This window comes from Colossoma macropomum, unplaced genomic scaffold, assembly GCF_904425465.1.
Source record: "Colossoma macropomum unplaced genomic scaffold, Colossoma_macropomum, whole genome shotgun sequence".
NCBI classification, from domain to species: Eukaryota; Metazoa; Chordata; class Actinopteri; order Characiformes; family Serrasalmidae; genus Colossoma; species Colossoma macropomum.
Window position 1 is genome coordinate 24,283,503 of NW_023494802.1, and position 19,333 is coordinate 24,302,835.

Sequence of the window (19,333 nt, forward strand, 5' to 3'; positions counted from 1 at the left end):
TCAACGTTCGACTGTTTTACGAGGCTGAAGTCGCTTCTTATTCTCCAGCTTCTTGTTCAAATTTACCCGTTCCACCTTAAATTCTGACTGAGGCGCCGAACGTAAATGCGGCACCATTTAAGGTGTAACGGGAGAATTCAAAAGAGAAGCAACTTCAGCTTCGCCACTTTTTAGTGTGTGACAGTCTCTCGTTGCAGATTTAACGGACCAGGAAACCAACTGCGCTGCTTATAAATGCGAATAACGCATCACTGCTATGTGACCTGCAGTCTGCATGCCGGTTCTCAGTCGTTGCGAAACAGGGCTTTCGCACTATGTTGCACACGTCCCGTCTCAAAGACACTTTACTGACACAGCGATCACCTCCGTCTCTACAACGAGACCAAAACTGAAGTTATAAAATTACTAAAGAAAACAAGTAGAACAGCTGTAACATGTGCTGCGTCCACATCCAATGCCACTGGATCTTATTTCAATGTAACTGCACATTTTATCATATTTTAAGCAGCTTCTCGTGCTCCAAACAAGAGCACTGAATGAGAGCCTTCTAGTTCACTTGCCACATCACTTCCATTTGATTTATTAATAATAGATATTGGAAGTAAATTCATTATGGATCATTACAAATACTTTGCTTTAAAAGTACTGAGTCACTTAGTTACTTTAAAATGTATATTGTCTCTATATTCTGTGTATATTTTGTGTATATTTAATATATTTCTGTTGGTTTTTCTTGCATTTTTATTTTTACTTATTTACTTTCTGTAGTGTGATTGCCTGTGCCTCACCACAAGCATTTCAATGCATAAATGTCCTGACATGTTGTGCATGTTGTGCAACTGACAAATAAACTTGAAACTTGAACTCAAAACTTGAGCTCACACAGTGAGAAAATATAAATGCTATATAGAAAAAAAAATGCATTGAGATGCATCGATAATCGTTTTATAATCGCATCGCAGCCCTCTGAATCGTAATCGAATCGAATCGTGAGGTGCCTAGAGATTCCCACCCCTAATGTGTTAACTGCTTTCTTTTATTATTTATACTGTAGTGCTTGTGAAGAATAAAGCATGGAAACATAGCACAGCAAATTTTTTTTATTGTGAACAGCAGCACTTGAGAACCACCTCACAGCACTACTGAAATGGCCAAGATAGCAGGCAGGTCACTTCTAGCTATACATTCCACGTTGATGGTAGGCAACACTACCCCACATCCCAGCACAAAATAGACCAACTAACACATTTACACCTCTTTAAGCTAACAGCCATATATAAAACAACTATATATAAAATTAAAGTTTATCTTACTGCGAGTCCAGCACTCCCATGGTGCTCTGCATGTTGCCGCTCTGCATGTCCATGGCTGAGCAAGCCAGTTGCGGGAAGCTTCAATATTTTAGCCTTATGTGTAGGTGTAATTAAGACGTGCAGGTTCATGTGAACTAATTCCAAACAGGAACAACACTGAAAGTCATCATGGGAGGATTTTGGAGGACAGTGTAAACAGGTTTCATCCTTTCAGAAGATGGTGGTGATGTTAGCTGGGTGCTGGTATCTGTGACTGGTTGTCCTCTAAGAACCATCATCATTCTCTGTTACGGTTTGTTAGCAAAGCTAATGAATGAATAAACAGTTCACAGTGACTCTTTGTTCTGCATCTGCACATTATTTGTGTTTTTCCTTCATCAGTGGACTCTTAATGTGGGTTATATGTGTCGTACTGAGTCATGAAAGCCATGTTTACTTGTCTGAAGTTAATTAGTTGTGCTGTGGTCTGATTCGGGCTGTGTGCAGGATTAAAGTTCATTTCTCCACGTAGCTACGACAACCACGTTCGTAGAAACAAACTGAGACGGCTGTGTCAGATATCAGGATTTTCTGCCCTCCTCCATGAACAAGCGAGCAGCGTTTCATACCTGACCCAGTTTCCTTCTGCCGACTCCTGATTAGAATGGGCCTCATTCACCAACCGTTCAGAGAAAAATTCTTCTTAAAACCCACTTACGCAGTTTTAACAAGGATTCTGACATTGAGCAATGTTTTGTTTGATTTGTTCTTAGGTACAGAATCTACACACACTCAAGAGTCGAGTTCAACTTCTTGGTGTTTGTCTTAAGAACCTTCACCGTTCAGCTCTCCTGAATCCGGTCGCTGGTCCACACTGGATAGCAAAACAATAACACAATAGCAATATGAACAGAGATTGAGATTTTACAACCCATATATTAGTTACTTAAATTAATTAAAACATTCACTATAGAGAAAAGTAGAAAAAGAGTACAAAGGTAAGAACAGTTCTGCACTTCAAGCAAACTTGGGAAGATGTTGGAGGATAAGGCTCAGTGTAAGTTGGACCTTAAAACCCTGTGGTAAAGATACAACAATGATTTTAAGATCCAACTGTACCTTACATGGTTTTATGCCAGGAGAAAGGCATGCATTTGAAACTAATGTTTTAAAACAACTATTAATAAAAAGCCTGGACTTAGACAAGGTGTGTGGAGTCAATACAACTTATACAATTACACTTACAATACAAAGTATAATTGCAATAGATTACCTTGGTACAATTATATTCCCTAACCAAAAGTACTAAAGATGTACCCTTGATGGTTCCACCCCAGAGACAGTTTAGTACCTTTTTTTTCGAGAGTATATGACAGTGATCATTTCTGCTGTTTTGCATTAGTATTCCAGCATTATCTAGGGTTAAAGAGCAGAACTTCAGTTTTTTGAATTTATTTACAACCCCATTTTCAAAAAAAACTGGGACGCTGGGTAAAATGTAAATAACAACAAAATGCAATGAGGTGCAAATCATTTAAACCCTATATTTAATTTAAAATAGTACAAAGACAAAAAATCAAACGTTGAAACTGAGAAATTTTAATGTTTTTTGAAAAATATATGCCCATTTTGAATTTGATGGCAACAACACGTTGCAAAAAAGTTGGGACGGTGGCATGTTTACCACTGTGTTTCATCACCTCTTAACAACACTCTGTAAGTGTTTGGGAACTGAGGAGACTAACTGCTGTAGTTTTGAAAGTCATTCTTGCTTAACATAGGATTTCAGCTGCTCAACAGTTCGGGGTCTCCTTTGTCATATTTTTCATTTCATAATGCGGCAAATGTTTTCAGTGGGTGACAGGTTTGGACTGCAGGCAGGCCAGTTTAACACCCAGACTCTTTTAATATGGAGCAATGCTGTTGTAATACATACAGAATGTGGTTTGACGTTGTCTTGTTGAAATGAACAAGGCCTTCTCTGAAAAAGACGTATCTTTTATTGATATTATGTACTGTAGATGATGAAAAGCAAAAGTTCTTTGCTATTTTACATTGAAAATTGTTATTCTTGAATTGCTGCACTATTTGCTCGCACATCTTTCACAGAGTGGTGTGCCCCTGCTCATCTTTACTTCTGAAAGACTCAGCCTCTCTGGGAGGCTCTTTTTACACCCAATCATGTTGAACACCTGTTGCCAGTTAACCCCAAGGTGTTTTTTCAGCATTACACAACTTTACCAGCCTTTTGTTGCTCCAACTTTTTTGGAACACGTTGTTGGCATCAAATTCAAAATTGGCATATATTTCTCAAAAAACAATAAACATTCTCAGTTTTAACATTTGATATGTTGTCTTTGTACTATTTTCAATGATATATATATATGTATATATATATATTTGTCATTGAAAATAGTACAAATGATTTGCACTTAGGAACCACAATTCTTTATTTACACCAATTGCAGGGAATTATAAATTGCAAAAATTACAGGACAGCTGAACACAATTTTAACTTTGGTTGGCTGCTAATGCAGTTGATGATCTTCAAACATCTCCAAGCACTCTAAATCTTCTCCACAAATGATCCATCAGGTCAGATATGCAGCTGTTTTTACCTTCAGTGAGTGAAATCTGGTATTTAGGTTCTTAAAAATGAGAACTGTGCAGAAGCTCATTAGCCCTGCAAGTTAAATTAATGTAGTTTTGGACCAAAGTGCTGCAGAGATCCTCATCCAATGCTTTGAAATTAGTTCATGAAGGTCTTGCTAATTAGCTGATGGGCTGAATCATGTGAGTCTAATGAGGCTTTGTGCTGAAGTTGGCAGAGTTTTCACCCATGAGGACTGGAGCCTGACAAACATGGCATAGAAGAAGACGCGGAAAACATTGTGCATACAGGCAAATGCTCTTTATTTAATAGGCACTTCAACATCAAGTCTTCATGCAGACCCCAAGTGCGACCCCAACATAATACACAGGGAAGAGCTGACGCAGGAGGACACAACATTCCACGAGGGTTGACAGTTCTAACCACTAGTTGACTGCAAAGCCCACCCTCCTCAGATGCAATCACTCCTAAACCACACAATGACAACAGGGGCTCCTCTCGAGCACCACTTTGCATAGCCACACCCCCTAAGCTCCTCATTCAGCGTGGTGCCCAAAATATTCAAATGTATGCATAAAAATCATTTTGGGTTTGCTGTCTTGCTGAAGGATGATGCTTCATCAACTGATATTTGAGGAGCATTGTTTTAGAACATCAGCAGTTCCTGAATTTCTCCACACTCCTCTTTCCATCACTCTGGTGCAGGTTGATCTTCATCTCATCTGTCCACAAGACCTTATCTACAATGTTTTCTGTTCATTTAGTTATAATGATAACAATAAAAATTGAAACATTGAAAACATTAAAACTTATTTAGCGATTTTCATGAACCGAAAGATGCTTACAATCGTAACAGAGCACAGCACACTGGAAGACAAACAGGAGAACACAGAAGCAGACAGCAGAAAAAAAAGAATCATTTATCCTGCTCCCGCCCGTGACTGAAATGTTTTGTCCCGGTCCCGCCCGCAGTTCCGTCAAGGTGAACTGACATCCAATGTCTGACATAGTCTATTCACAAATACATTATCCTCTGCTGAAATAACCACAAAGTGGTTATTTTTGGTGTTTTGCAGGGCAGCTGTAGCTGCCAGACTGAAGGCTCTGCCGTCTCTGTAACTAAGAGAATCTGAGTGTTGTTCACGTGATCTGCTACTTCACAGCTCTTTAAAATTACTTTACTCATTTTAACTGTTTTACTGTTATCATCTTATATTGTTTATATATGATTTAGTGCTCGTTCTTCTCTATGTAGGTGGGATTTCTCTTCATGCATGCTTCATCCTGCTCCCGCACACAACACTGAAAATTATTGTGGTGGGTCCCATGGGAATCCCCATGTGGTAGGAGTGCAGACCTCTAGGCTAGAGAGAAGAGATGGGTTTTGAGATTTGTTTTAAATGTGGAGAGAGAATTATACTGAAGGAAGAGAGTTCCAGAGACCAGGAGTAAATTGAGAGAATGCTCGATCACCAGAAGTATGAAGGTTAGATGGAGGAATGGTCAGCAGATCAGCTGAAGATGAGCAGAGAGTGCAGGAAGGTTTATAAGGAAGAGGGAGATAAGACAGGAAGGAACTCAAGAAAATGTGGTACGTTAAAGGAAACCAATATTTTTGGCAACGTTGCGAAGATGAAACACAGTCGTTTAAACCAAACTTTATCCAGACCCGTTTCTGAACACCCTGAGGACCCTAAGCAACATCCTACTTGGAGGCCCCAAACCTCACCCAGCCCCAAAAATGTTCTTTTGTTTGCAAGATTAGAGCCAGAATTAATGCTTTGTTAAATTTGACAAAGAAGAAAAGTACGAAAATCTTTGTGCTTTACACAAATGATATGAAGTGACCCTTTCTGTTTTTTTACGTGTTTTGCACCTTTATGTTAAACCTTCTGATCTCTTGCTGATGTTTTCTTCTCTTTAAGGTCCATTGGAAACATCTGTGCTACATTGAGGAGGATGGTCTTGATGTGCTCAATGTTTTTTGTTTTCATGATTCATGGTTTACCATGGGTTTGCTGTTGCTATTTCTCACCATCTTGTTCTCACTTAATTAATAATACTAAATTATTAAATAAGTACTAAATAGTATTAAAAAGTACTAAATAGTTGTTTCGGAAGCGTGTTGTGTTTTGTCGCTGATTGATTTATTCTCATTTTTTTCAGACTGAAGATGGTCTCCTTTACTGACATTGACCCTATATTGTGTTTTCGTTGATAAACAATAGCAACAGGTGCCAGTTTTTGTTAGTTGTCTTATGTATGAACTATGCAGGGACACATAGCTGAACAAGAAATGACTGAGAAGCCAACTGTCCAGTTACTTATGGCCTCCTGAATTGGGCAGAATTCCTATATGGTTCATCAGATTATTTCATGTCAATCACATATGTTGAAGTACAGAGCTAAACCAGCACCAAATGTGTTACTGTCCAATTATTTATGGAATAAACTGGTTTTCTTTCCTTGCCCAACTGGAATAACAGTCTCACAGTACAGAGTGAAGCTGAGACTGTAACTTTATCACCCCCTAGTGGCTGTGAGGGTTAAATGCAGGTGTACAGTTTCCAATCTAGTAAAGATTAAACTCTTGGGTGATATTTTCATCCCTGATTGCTGCAGATGTGCCTCCGTTGTCCTGTCCTAGCCAGATAACTTAAGCCATAAGTCTAGTCTGTTCAATAGGAGAAGAGATAAGGGGCATTTCTATTGGACAGTTCTCACTTTGGATTTAAGCTATACAGCTAAATCTAGCTTTATGGGCCTATATCACAGAAAAACCTTAAATGTGAAATCTGTTTAGTCTCCATCATGATTTCAGTACGGACTGAATTTAGGACAGTAGCTATTACAGAATAACAGTTCCTAACTTCATAATCTTATCATTAACTCCAGATAAGAAAACAGTATTACACAAACATCCTGACTAGACTAAACCTCCTAAATACTGTCCTAACTTTAGGATAAACTCCAACAGTGTCCTAGCGTCTGTTTAAGCATCCGTTTCTATAATTTTTAGGCAGCTGTGACAGGCAGCATAGTTCACTACTAGCATAATGACACTACTTTTAATTATACTGTAAAAATGCTGCTTTCACTTGTGTTCCCTCATATTACCTTTGTGTGTTAATGTTGATGATAAAATACTACAGTGATGGTGGTGAGTAATGAGGAGACAGAATTGAACGTGTGTCTGTTTATTAGGAGGAATAATGTTAGTGTGCTTGGCTAAAGCATTTGGGAAATGGAGACTGAAACTGGGGAGCGGTGATGCTCTGATAAACAGCAGGGGGCACTCTCACAGTATTCACAACTTACAGTTCATCACACTTTAGTTTTGTTTGTCCTTTTTTACATCCATAACAGCAGCTGTAACATTATTTTGATTACATGTTTATGTTTCAGCTGTGTGTGTATGGTCAGTTGCTAAGCAACAGACATGACAGCTGATTGTTGACTTCAGTCGAGTAGGTTAAAATTCCTACATTAAGATCAGATTTGCTTCGGTAATACAAATTTCTTACAAATCTTATCTTCACCTGTCAGATCTTAACTTAGGACTAAAGAGAGGAAGTTTAAGTAAAAAAGAAACTAAATCTGGGAAAACTAAAATGAATGAAATTCATGAAGTGGATTTTGAATTTATCTAGAATAATGTCAAATTTGAGAGTAAAATCTAGATCGTTGAAAGCACCTATTGTCATCCTTTGTCGTTTGACCTGGGTGAGTATCTGCCTTGTGTTACCTCCTGATTGTCTGAGCGATCTGTCCGTGTATTCAGAGATCAGGGCGGTTAGAGACACCAGCCATAAAAAAGCAGCAGGTCACATTTCCCCCTGACCTACTTTTTCTAAACCACCCTCTCTGGTTTCCTGCCCCCCAGCTACCATGCTCGCTCACTGTGCTCTGCCGAACCCGCTGGTGAACTGCGGTGGGGTAACCAATTGCACAACTGTATCACTTATGTCAGACAACTCGACTATCCATCATCTTCATCAGCCAGCGACTGGCTCACAGTAACGAAAGATAGATGACGAACGACACCCTACTGACCCTACACTCCTCCTGATGCCACTTTGATGAGACCATGGCAAACGGAGTGACCATGAGTGACCGAGCCATCTTCCAGAATATAGCACCCTTGACAGCCTGCTGTGAGAACCACAGGATGAAATTCAATTTACATTAATTCATTTCATTCATCCAGCAAATGTTCTTATTCAACAAAACTTACAGAACCTGTGAACTGACCCCAAATACTCAAACAGTGACAGCATCAGTTTCCGAAAGCCTTTTAAATGTTTATAGAAAGCCCACATAATGTAAAGCTTCTATACAAATGTCTAGAACCTATATTAATATTACATGGATGTTCTTTAAACTTTAAAAAGGTTACAATGATGGTTTTTTGAAGAACCAACCGTTGAAACTTTCACTAGGTGACGTTGTCCAAAGACCCTTTTGCAGCACCTTTATGTTTAAGAGTGTAAATAGTTCTTGGCAGGAAAAAGAACTTTTACCTTGTGTGAGTCAGAAAAGGTTCCAGGAAGTGTTCTTCGAGTGATACCATAGAAAAACCACTTTTGGTTCCTACATAACTGCGTTTGACAAAAAAACAATATGAGTGTGAAGAACCTTTTAGATGTTCAGAACAAATGTAAGAGTTCTTCCTAGAACTTTTACACCATACAGAGTTTTTTTTTTAAACTTTTGTTCTTCACACTCTCACCTTAATGAGAAAGAATCATCCACTAAAAGGTTGTTTAAGGAGCCCAAAATAGTTCTTCCGTAGCAGGGAATGGTTCTACACAGAAACATGAACACTCAAAGAACCATTTGCATGCTTAAAGGTTTCTTTGCATGGTGAAATTGTTCTTCAGATTGATAGAGAATGTGTTGTATATGGTTCTACATAGAACCTTTTAAAAAGGGTTCTATAAAGCACCAAAAAGGGTTGGAAACAAAAGAACATTTTGGTGCTGTATAGAACCAACACATTCTCCATCAATCTGAAAAACCATTTCATCATGCAGAGAACCATTTAAATGGCTCTTTGAGTGTTCATGGTTCTATGTAGAACCATTGTTTTTACTAAAGAACCCTTGAAGAACCATCTTTTTTAAGAGCGTAGATATAGAACCTTTAAAAGTTTGCTTTTTCCATTATGAACTACCTTAACGGTGCACTTAAACTAAATTTATTTCACTGAAATGAATTAACTATGTTATCTTTTCATGTTTTTATTGTAAACAATCATAGTTGTAAACATTTCCACTGAGTTACAAGATACTTTTATCCAAAGTAACTTTAATGATTGTTCTAAGAAACAAACATTTCTGAAGGTGAACCTTTGCGCACAGCAATAAGAAAATCATTTAGTTGCTGTAGAACCTTTTTAATTTTTAAACGTTTAAAGTATTTTTACATTCACATGTGGTTCTTGTACTGTTCCAAAGAACCCTTTTGTGGTACCTTTATTTTTAAGACTTTCTGACATAAAAGATGAGAGCTTTAAAACAGCTTGTTCTAAACGGCTAAATATGAATGAAAGTCAATGTAAATTAATTTTATACATTTCTGTCCTTGCAATGAAAATGTTTGGTGTTCCATGAATTCCAGCAAATGAAGAATTATTCCTGCATCTGCTTTTCAAAGCAATAATTCAGCAAAAAATCTTAATCCAAGTTTCCACTGCACAACCCTTACTCCACATGTAGTTGTAGTTGAAGTTTACTTCTTTAGTTTTAGCACTGGATCTACAAGGCTAATGTAGCTAACAAGTAATGGAAGCTTATACCTCAACAATTAGCATGATGCTAAATGCATACTTTTATCATCACACAGCATGTGGAGTTGTTCAGTAATGTCTAATACACTTGATTATGTGGTTTCTGATTATATATAAAGAGCTAGATTGTTGATAGTTAACTACAGAAGAACTGTAAATCAAAGTAAAGAATGTGTTACCAGCTTCAAATGTCACTGCTTATGTAGAGCTGCTTCATTTCGGGGGTGTGGATCTTGAGGAAGCTACAATGATCCTTTTGCTTCCCGAAAGCCAAGAACAGCAGACCATTTAATCATTTTTCCTCATTTTTCCTCCAACCAGTCATCTTCCAATCCAACAATTCTAAAACAGACTGTCTGCAGAAACAACACTCCACATCACTTCAGTTGGAATGGGTGGGGCTAAACTGCTGTAGGCCGAATGGGTGGAGCTAAACTGCTGTAGATTGTTGGGGCTACACTGCTGTAGGCTGAATGGGTGGGGCTTAACTGCTGTAGGCTAAATGGGTGGGGCTAAACTGCTGTAGGCTGTTGGGTGTGGCTAAACTGCTGTAGACTGTTGGGGCTAAACTGCTGTAGGCTAAAGGGGTGGGGCTACTTTTTTTACTGTTACTTTTTTTAAACTTTGGCAAAGTTTATAAACGACATCAAACAGTGAGGAAAATTCCAATGTTCCAGTCATCTGCATAAAATGTAATACATGCACAAGGACCCTAATGCATCGTATTTGGGAGCGTGAATTTTTGCAAAGAAAAATTCTGAGCTTTAAGAACACGTCAAAAATCTGACAGTCTTAGGACCTTTCTCAAGAACACATTTAAGAACAAAAAGGATATTGCTGTATGAGGCTCATTGTATTCAAGAAACCAAACACACAATGAAAACAATAAGTATTTTTTTCATATGATCTGGGGACAGTTTAAAAGTTTCCTACGGGAAGAAAATGTAGTATTCTAGGTACTTCCTCTCCACTCTGCACTTATCTGTACCTGTGAATATTTCTGACCTACTAATTTGAGACTGAGAGTCACTAGACCAGGAGATATGTGCATCAGGGAGGGCAAAGGCGAAAACAACAAACAAAAAGACTAACACACATCCCACCCTTATCTCAAACAAAATAAAATAAAAATAAAATACAGCTGGTAAAAAAGGACAGGAGAAAACAGTGGGATCAAATATAATATTCAAATACAATATAATATATGGCACCTACAGCTCCTGTAAGACTTAGTTGATATTAATATAGGTAGAAAGTGTGCATGATTGGCCTACTAAATTGTGGCAGCTTTTCAGAAGAAGCCTTTTGAAAATTTCTCCCACTCTTTGATATCGTTTTTTTTTTCCATTTTTTTTAGTCCAGTTGTTAACAAACTAGCTAAAAAATGCCATTGTTAATGGTCAATCAGTGGTGTGACTTTGATTTGTTTTGGTTTGTTTGGGGACAAGGAGGAGGGAACGGGGTTGTGGACATGCAACAGGACAAACTAGCAGTTTGGCTTTATTAGACAGATACAGTGGAGAGAGAGACAGGATCATGGAGCCCATATAAGCAGCTACACTTTGGAAAGAAACCCAAAAAAACACAACCCGTGTCTACCAATACTTGTAAGTGATTTTACAGAAAAATAAGCCAAAAGTCCAGGCTCTTTTAGTGTCGCACTAATCGCAGAGCACAATCATACACACGTCCCATGCTGTGGCAAGTTCAAATAACATTTTATATATATATATATATAAATATATATATATAAATATAAATATATATATATATATATATATATATATATATATATATATATATATAATAGCAGTGTCTAATTAATAAAACTTTGGGCCTGCTGGTCGTCTAAGGGGTTAACTGACATCATATATATATACATACACATATACATATATGATTAATGATGAATGGACGAAAAAAGAAATGGCCAAAAATGACTTGGAAAAAAGTCTGGTTCCACTGACTTATATGAAAAGTAAAGTAGGTTTTTTCCTTCTCCTTTTTTCCTTCTTATTCTGGAGATACGAGGTTTTCTTCTGACAACAGTATATATATATATATATATATATGTATATATAATAGCAGTGTCTAATTAATAAAACGTTGGGCCTGCTGGTCGTGGAAGGGGTTAACTGACATCTTTTTCACTCACTTAAATATTGTTATAGTTTCCAGGACAGTTGCGTTTGTGTGTATGTTTTATCAGTGACCGGCGCTAATATGTTTGTGGTGACTGAGTTCTGGAAGCATGCTCCAGCTGCACATGTCCAAGGGGACAGTGGGGCGGGGGTGGGGGGGTATTAGGTGGGATTAAAGTGGAAAAATGTGTCAGCTTTCCTGGTGCAGGTGAAGGACCCACACGTGAACGATGATGCTCTGACTCTGACCACACTCATTATCGCAAACCACTCTGAACTGACCCTCACTTTTACATCTCCGTATACCAGAGAACACTCACTTTTACATCTCCGTATACCAGACACGGCTCGATTCGTCAAACGAGACTAAATCAAACATGAGCTTATATCATTATTCTCAACTGAAATCACTAATAAACAGGTTTATCTCTCAAGAACTGCACCTTATTATTGAGTGTTCTCAACTATTACTGTATTTATACACTGCATATGGAAAAAGCCTGATAGTAAACAGTTTTCTTTAGAAAAATAGGGCGATTCATGTGGAAGTTAATCTGTTTTTTGAAGCTCTTGAAGGTGAACTTGCTGATATTTCTTAGCCATTGTGTGAAATAACAATGTTAACTGTTATGCCACTAATTAATGTCATATTTTATAAACATAAAGGCCTTTATCATTCAAAAAACATGCTTTTGCATGTGCTATGCTTGGTCATTTTACATTAAAAGAACAGTTAACAGATAATTAAGTGACATCACTCTTTCTTTGCAAGCTACAAAAAATGAAAATGTCAAATAACAGTTGAAACATCTTGTTCTGCATATTAATAAAAGATAAATAACATAAATAATCTGTGTCCACCTTTCATAGTCTATCGTTAAATCAAAAGACACTGAGCTTGTGGACGGAATAACGTGAACACCCCCCCTCCCGCCACCCTCGTTCGGAGGAAGATAAGAAAGTGCGGATCATTTGGGGTCAGTTACACTATAAAAGCATCAAGAAAGAGCAGAAGAGCTTCACTGACGCACCTGCTCCTCAGAACTTTAAGCTTGTAGCTCCCATCATTGGAGTGAGGAACCTCTAAGGAGCTTCGACTGCATGAGAACTTTCTCCAGGTTCTAGGCTATGGGCTTTGCTGCTCTTACTCACGTTCTGGTGTTCTTCTCAGCTGCTGGGGTTTTGCTGGGATGCTCCTTGAGGAACTTTACTCTTCATGTGGAGAAGCAGGAGTGCGGGCGCTGCATGGCCATCAACACCACCATCTGCAGCGGGATGTGCTTCTCACAGGTGAACACAAACTCGACTTCATTTTTATTTATTTGTGTATTTATCGTTTATTTTCTATTATTCACTGTAAAGTAAGTGCTCCTACTTTTAGCTTAACTGCCTATTTTTCAGCTGATGTTCTAAATTATGGTTCCTCAAGGGTTCTTTAGAAAAGAAATAGCACCATGAACTCTCAAAGAACCCTTTGCATGATTCCGGGGTTCTTTGCATCATGAAAGGCTGATGGAGAATGTGCTGTAGATGGTTCTATATAGAACCTTTTTGAGACGGTTACAAGCTTGACATTGTAACACTTTTTGGTGCTATATAGAACCCTTTTTTTAAAAAAAAGGTTCTATACAGAGCCATATACTCTTAATAATGATGATTATTCAAGGGTTCTTTACTAAGGAAAATGGTTATATATAGAATGAACCATGAAACTCAAATTTGCATGATTAAAGGGTTGAAATGGGTCTTCAGATTGATGGAGAATGTGCTGTATGTGGTTCTATACAGAGCTTTTTTTGATAAGGGTTCTATATAGTACTAAAAAGTGGTCTTCTCTTGTTTTGATGTCAGGCTTGTAACAAAAGAAGAACCCTTTGTTTGTTGTTCTATAAAGAACATTTTCTTTGCTAAAGAATCCTTGAAGAACGTTATTTATAGGTGTGTAGTTTATATGAAAGTAAAATCAACTTTATAACAATCATAACAGTCATAATGAACAGACTATAAACAAAACAGGCTGTGTTTTAAAAATAACAGACAATCTGATGTTGATTCTGGACCTCGACAGTGTAAAGTGACGTCTGGTACACCTGTTCCAAAATTATTTTGGAGAAAAAGTGTCTTTCATAAGATTTTATAATGAAGTCCTTGTATGTGAGCAGCACAGACATTAAGCTGCAGTGTGTGTGAAATGAATCAGTGTGTGATGAGAGAAACCTGCGTTAGTTCATGAGCTCTTTGTCTGTGAGCGCTGGTTTCTCTTATATTCAGGTTTTGGGTGGAAAGTACACATTTTAAAGCTCTGACAGAACATTACTTTTGATTTTTTGTGGTTTTTCGACCACATAACCAGCTTTTATTTGATATTATATGGTCTTGATATGAAATATTATCATAAACAACCACTTAGAAAACAACAAACTCTCATTTACATTGCAAACTCTCATTTACATTGCACATTTTGCATTTTAGGTGTAAAAGTTATTTTCCAAAATGTCTAAGAAATGACACTAAATATAAAGATATGGAGATCAGATGGAGATTTTTGATAAATTGGCCTGAGTTTAGAAGCAGAGAACTTTTTTATAACCATTAATTTTATATATTGTGTACAAAAAGGTACAAAACAAAAGAAAAAAAGCTTCTATTTCCTCACTTTATTTGAGCTGATTATAATGACATGTTAAAAATGTGTTTTTATTTCACTTGGGATAAAATTTTCTTTATTTTCAAATTATAATAATGACAATGAGTAAGAGTCAATGATAAAACATATGTGGTATTAATATACCATGTTGTAATATTCTAGATAACATTAATGGTTTTAAATGGCACATCAACTTTAAATAATTACTAGTAAAAGTAAAAACGTAAGAAATAAATATAACTATATTACAAAAGTAAGGGTAGTTGGTAAATGTGATGCTATGAATGTAGTTGCTCATAACAAACCAAACAATCATGTTCCACTTTCAAACTTAAAGTAAAACAAAGTTCATGCTCTTTAAAATATTGTTGATTATTCTCCTTTGTAAGAGAGCAAATGGAGATAAAAAGGCCTTAGTGTTGTTACGCTTTAGAGTGCCTGCACTGCATTCTTCAAGGGTTTATTAGTAAAGACAGTGGTTCTATATAGAACCATGAACACTCAAAGAACCATTTGCATGCTTAAATGATTCTTTGCATGGTAACAACGTTTTTCAGATTGATGGAGAATGTGCTGCACATTGTTCTATATAGCCTCTATTGTGATGATTTCAAGCTTACAACAGTACAGGAGCGCTTTTTGGTGCTACATAGAACCATGTACATACTATTCTGCATCAATCTGAAGAATCATTTCACCATGCAAAGAAACACGTCTTTTCTGCAGTAAGTTTATGTTTATAATAATTTTTATTTTATTTTATTTAATTATATTTGTACATTATGGTTTTTCAGGGGTCCTTCTGTAAAAGGAATGGTTCTTAGAACAATGAGCACTCAAAGAAACATTCAATTTTGAACCACAAAAAACATGCTTCTTTGCATGGTTCAATTCAACACTCTTAAAAAAGATGGTTCTTTAAGGGTTCTTTAGTAAAGACAACCATCTACATGATTAAATGGTTCTTTGCATGGTGAAACAGTTCCTCAGATTGATGAAGAATGTGTTGTATATGGTTCTGTATAACACCAAAAAGGGTTCTGTGATTGTGAAGATGTAACAGCTTGTAATAATAATAGAACCTTTTTTGGTGATAAATATAGAACTATAATCAGCACATTCTCCATCAATCTGAAGAACCTTTTCACCATGCAGAGAACCATGCAAATGGTTCCTTGAGTGCTCATGATTCTAATAGAACCATTCCTTTTACTAAAGAACCCTCGAAGAACCATCTTTTAAAGAAATATTATAATATGATTTTACCGCAGAATTGACTTGTGTCTCAGAGTGAGCAGTAATTGTAGTTGAAGTTGGTTTTTGTGTGTAGCTGAATTTTTCATTGCTTTGAAATGTATTTTTATATGAAATGTATTATTTTTCTTCCTAATAATCTCCTCAGAGTCTTAATTAGAAAGCACAATGGCATTTTAAGTTCCTGATCCCGGTCAGCCGGTGCTGCTGGAGAAACAGATACTGCAGTGTGTCAGATGGAAGTGTAAACACTCTGTAAACACATTTGCTGCGTTGTTTTTATGTGTTTATTTTGTAATATAAATCAGAATAATCCTAACTTGAAGCTCATTTTTGGTTCTGATTAATTAGGGAACAGTACTGCTGGGAAAATCAGTGTGTAGACAGTAAAGAGTCACTGTTGCAGCTTTATTTTTAATGTGTTGGTTTATTTTCTCTCCCTGTAATACAGCGCAGAATAAACCAATTATGGCTTAAAATGCTTATTAAACAAAGTGTTTGTGTGTGTTTGTCAGGACTCAAATCTGCAAGGCCTCATGGGGAGGGCCTTCCTGATCCAGGCAGTGTGTGTATATCGGTCTGTTGAGTATCGTTCAGCCGAACTGCCTGGATGCCCCGCCCACGCTGACCCACTGTTTGTTTACCCCGTCGCCCGCCACTGCCACTGCAGCAAATGCAACACTGTGCGCAATGAGTGTGTTCATACACTCCGTCGCAGCCACGCCTGCAGACTGAAACAGCCGCAGCCCACAGATCAATAACTAATCATTAAATAACCACCGATCATCACACAGCTTTGCCTTTACAGAGTTTATAGAGCATCTGTTCTCACTGTGCTGTCAGTTTCTTTTCCTGTTGTTGTGTTTATTTTATTGTTTAGTCTATGTAAACATTCATTATGTAAAGAAGAATGTGTCATTAACTCACTCTGCAATTGTCATAGATGGTAATAAACCTTATTTCTGCAGATATAAATAGTAATAATTACAATAAATAGTAGTAAAATATAGTAATCATGTATAAATTGTGCATGTGTGATGTGATGCTTTCAAGTAATCTTGTAGTTCTGCTTCTCTCCTTCATAATAATTAACAGCAAATTCTACTAAATCAACTCACAGATAATTAAAACTGTTATCACAACCAAACAGAAACTGTGTGAGCAGTATTTATCATCTATCCAAGCAAATATTATTGTTATTAATAGTAACATTTATTGTAGCAACATATTGCTGCTGAAAAAACTCATATCTCCAAATTGATAACTTTACAGAAGAAAAAAAAAAACATACTTTACTTTTAATGTAAGTCAGTGGAACCAGACATTTTTTCATTTTGGGTTGTTTCTTTTGGTCCATTCATCATAAAAATTATGCACACTGTTAGAAATAAAGGTACTGTTTAGGTATATTTTTCAGTCATCAAGGTACAACCAATGTAAATGTACCCTGAAAGGTACAACAGTGGTTTTAAGGTCCAGCTGTGTACCTTATATAAGTTTTTCCAGGTGAAAAGTACGTATTTTTATCTTTTCATAACCTAATGTTTTGAAACAGAACAAAAAGATAAAAAGCTTGCAGACAAGATGGGGTGCGTGGAGTCAATACAACTTAGAAAATATAATTTCAACGGATTATGGTACAATTATGTTCCCTAATTAAAGGTACTGAGATGTACCATTGAGGGTTCCACCCCAGTGACAAGAGGGGTACAGCCCCAGTGATAGTTTAGTACCTTTATTTCTGAGAGCAACAGGCATTTTCAAACCATGCTAAAAACTGAAGAACAACAAAAATGGAGATATTGTATTTTCTATTATTATTATTATTAGTAGTAATAGTATATTATATTTTCTATTAACTACTAGTATTATATTTAGTAGTATTAATAGCATTGCAGAATTGTTTTTCTATTATTATTATTATTATTATTATTATTATTATTACTATGGATGCATCTATGCACATGGAGGTGATAAAATCAGAATAGTTAGCACTGTTTAGAACTAAAACTGCTATTTCTGCTATGTTTTGATGAAATAAAAACAATAAAAAATCTCTACATTTCAGTCGATTTGTGTTTTTTTTTCATTAAATGCATTAATACATCTCCACTTTTGTTCTGTACGTTTAATGTGTAAATATTGCAGTAATGCTTGTCAATTATAAGAATATAATATAATACACACATCCTAAATAAAATAATAATATTTTTTATACATATCCTAATGACTGTTAATGCCTCATCTTTCGTAGAAACTGTAAATGAATGATAAATACACTCTTCACTGCTGGATGAGCGCATCTTAAATGTAGGCAGTGTGTGTAATGTGTCTCACAGTGAGACTGTTGTGAGAGTATTGTGAGATTATTCAGCCTGTTTCTAGTTGTTGTAGGCCATTTTATACAGCGAAGTGACCTGGAGGTGGTGTGTATGTGAAGGCATCTGTGTGTTTGGTAAACAAAATCTCTGGCTGGTCACAATGTGAGGTCAAACACCTCAATCGTTTCGTTTGGAAATGAACACGTGTAAACATACATACTGAGGATCTTTCATGGAGTTGTTGAATGAATCTGACTCCTGGGAGAAGACAGACACTGATTCACTTTAACATTCATCACAATTAAGAAATCTATTAGTGTTTATTGTGGCTGCTAAAGGCTTAGCTAGCTGGCTAACACTTTTTAAAACATTCCGACTTACTATGCAGAATGTACAATCAGACAAGGTAAACTAGGCCTAAATGAGCTCAAACAGGACATGAGAAGTGTAAAAATACATAAAATCCTAAAAAAAATATTAAAATAATAAATGTATTGCTAACACCACAATCAAATGCTGCTGTTTCTTAAGTGAGATGTGTTCTGCTAAATAGATGGGCTTGAGGTACTGAAGGACTGGCTTTTCATAAATGCAACACTCTATAATTAATGCAAGTAGTTTTATAATTAGATTATAAGTTGAATCAGGTCTTTTTTTAGCAAAGCTAATTATCAGTTATTATTAGCTATTATAATCAGTCATTTATATCTACATTGTTTTTTTTTGCTTGAAGACCACCTTTTTCCACCTTTCTCTCATTTACTCTAAAAATCAAGTACTTTTATTTTGAAAATTGCAGTGTATTGAGTACACAAGCTTAATTCATTTGCAGCTCCGACACACCTGGAAAAATAGAAAGGAAATATATATGTAGGCTACTTTTGTATACAACAATAAAATAGAAAGTATTTCAACTGTAAATAAAATTAATTAATTAATTAAAGTTGTGATTTGGTTTGCAGTACAGCCTCTTGGATGAATTTTCATTCATTTCTCTCTGTTTTAAGACATTAATGACTTAATGCTCTCTCTGTTTTAAGACATTAATGACTAGCTAATGCTAGCTAACTTATATCTGTTTGTACACACACTTAGAGTACTCCTCCGTGCTGAATTAGCATGTTCTGCTACATGCTGTGAATTGTTTACCAGAATAAACACAGAGCTTTCAGGCTTGAACGCTACAATAACAATAGAAAAGAAAAAGCTGAGACATACATTCTGTTATAATAATAAGGATAAATGTGACTGATACATGTTCATGATTAGTGAATATTTA

General features: G+C 36.4%; 1 protein-coding gene across 1 annotated transcript; it reads left to right on the plus strand.

Moving 5' to 3' along the window:
• The first annotated feature begins 7,990 nt into the window (after positions 1 to 7,990).
• LOC118822373 (thyrotropin subunit beta) lies at positions 7,991 to 16,494 on the plus strand. The gene is made up of 3 exons (XM_036591390.1): positions 7,991 to 8,057; positions 13,004 to 13,122; positions 16,249 to 16,494. Exons 1-3 carry the CDS (start codon positions 7,991 to 7,993, stop codon positions 16,492 to 16,494), a joined length of 432 nt encoding a protein of 143 aa, XP_036447283.1.
• Positions 16,495 to 19,333: the final 2,839 nt, after the last annotated feature.

Bases quoted from the DNA above. Each gene is read 5' to 3' on its own strand.
- LOC118822373 (XM_036591390.1), top strand. From the start codon at position 7,991: ATGGCAAACGGAGTGACCATGAGTGACCGAGCCATCTTCCAGAATATA. The intron at 8,058-13,003 runs GTGAGAACCACA...TGTTCTTCTCAG, and splicing joins AGCACCCTTGACAGCCTGCT to CTGCTGGGGTTTTGCTGGGA. The intron at 13,123-16,248 runs GTGAACACAAAC...TGTGTTTGTCAG, and splicing joins GCGGGATGTGCTTCTCACAG to GACTCAAATCTGCAAGGCCT.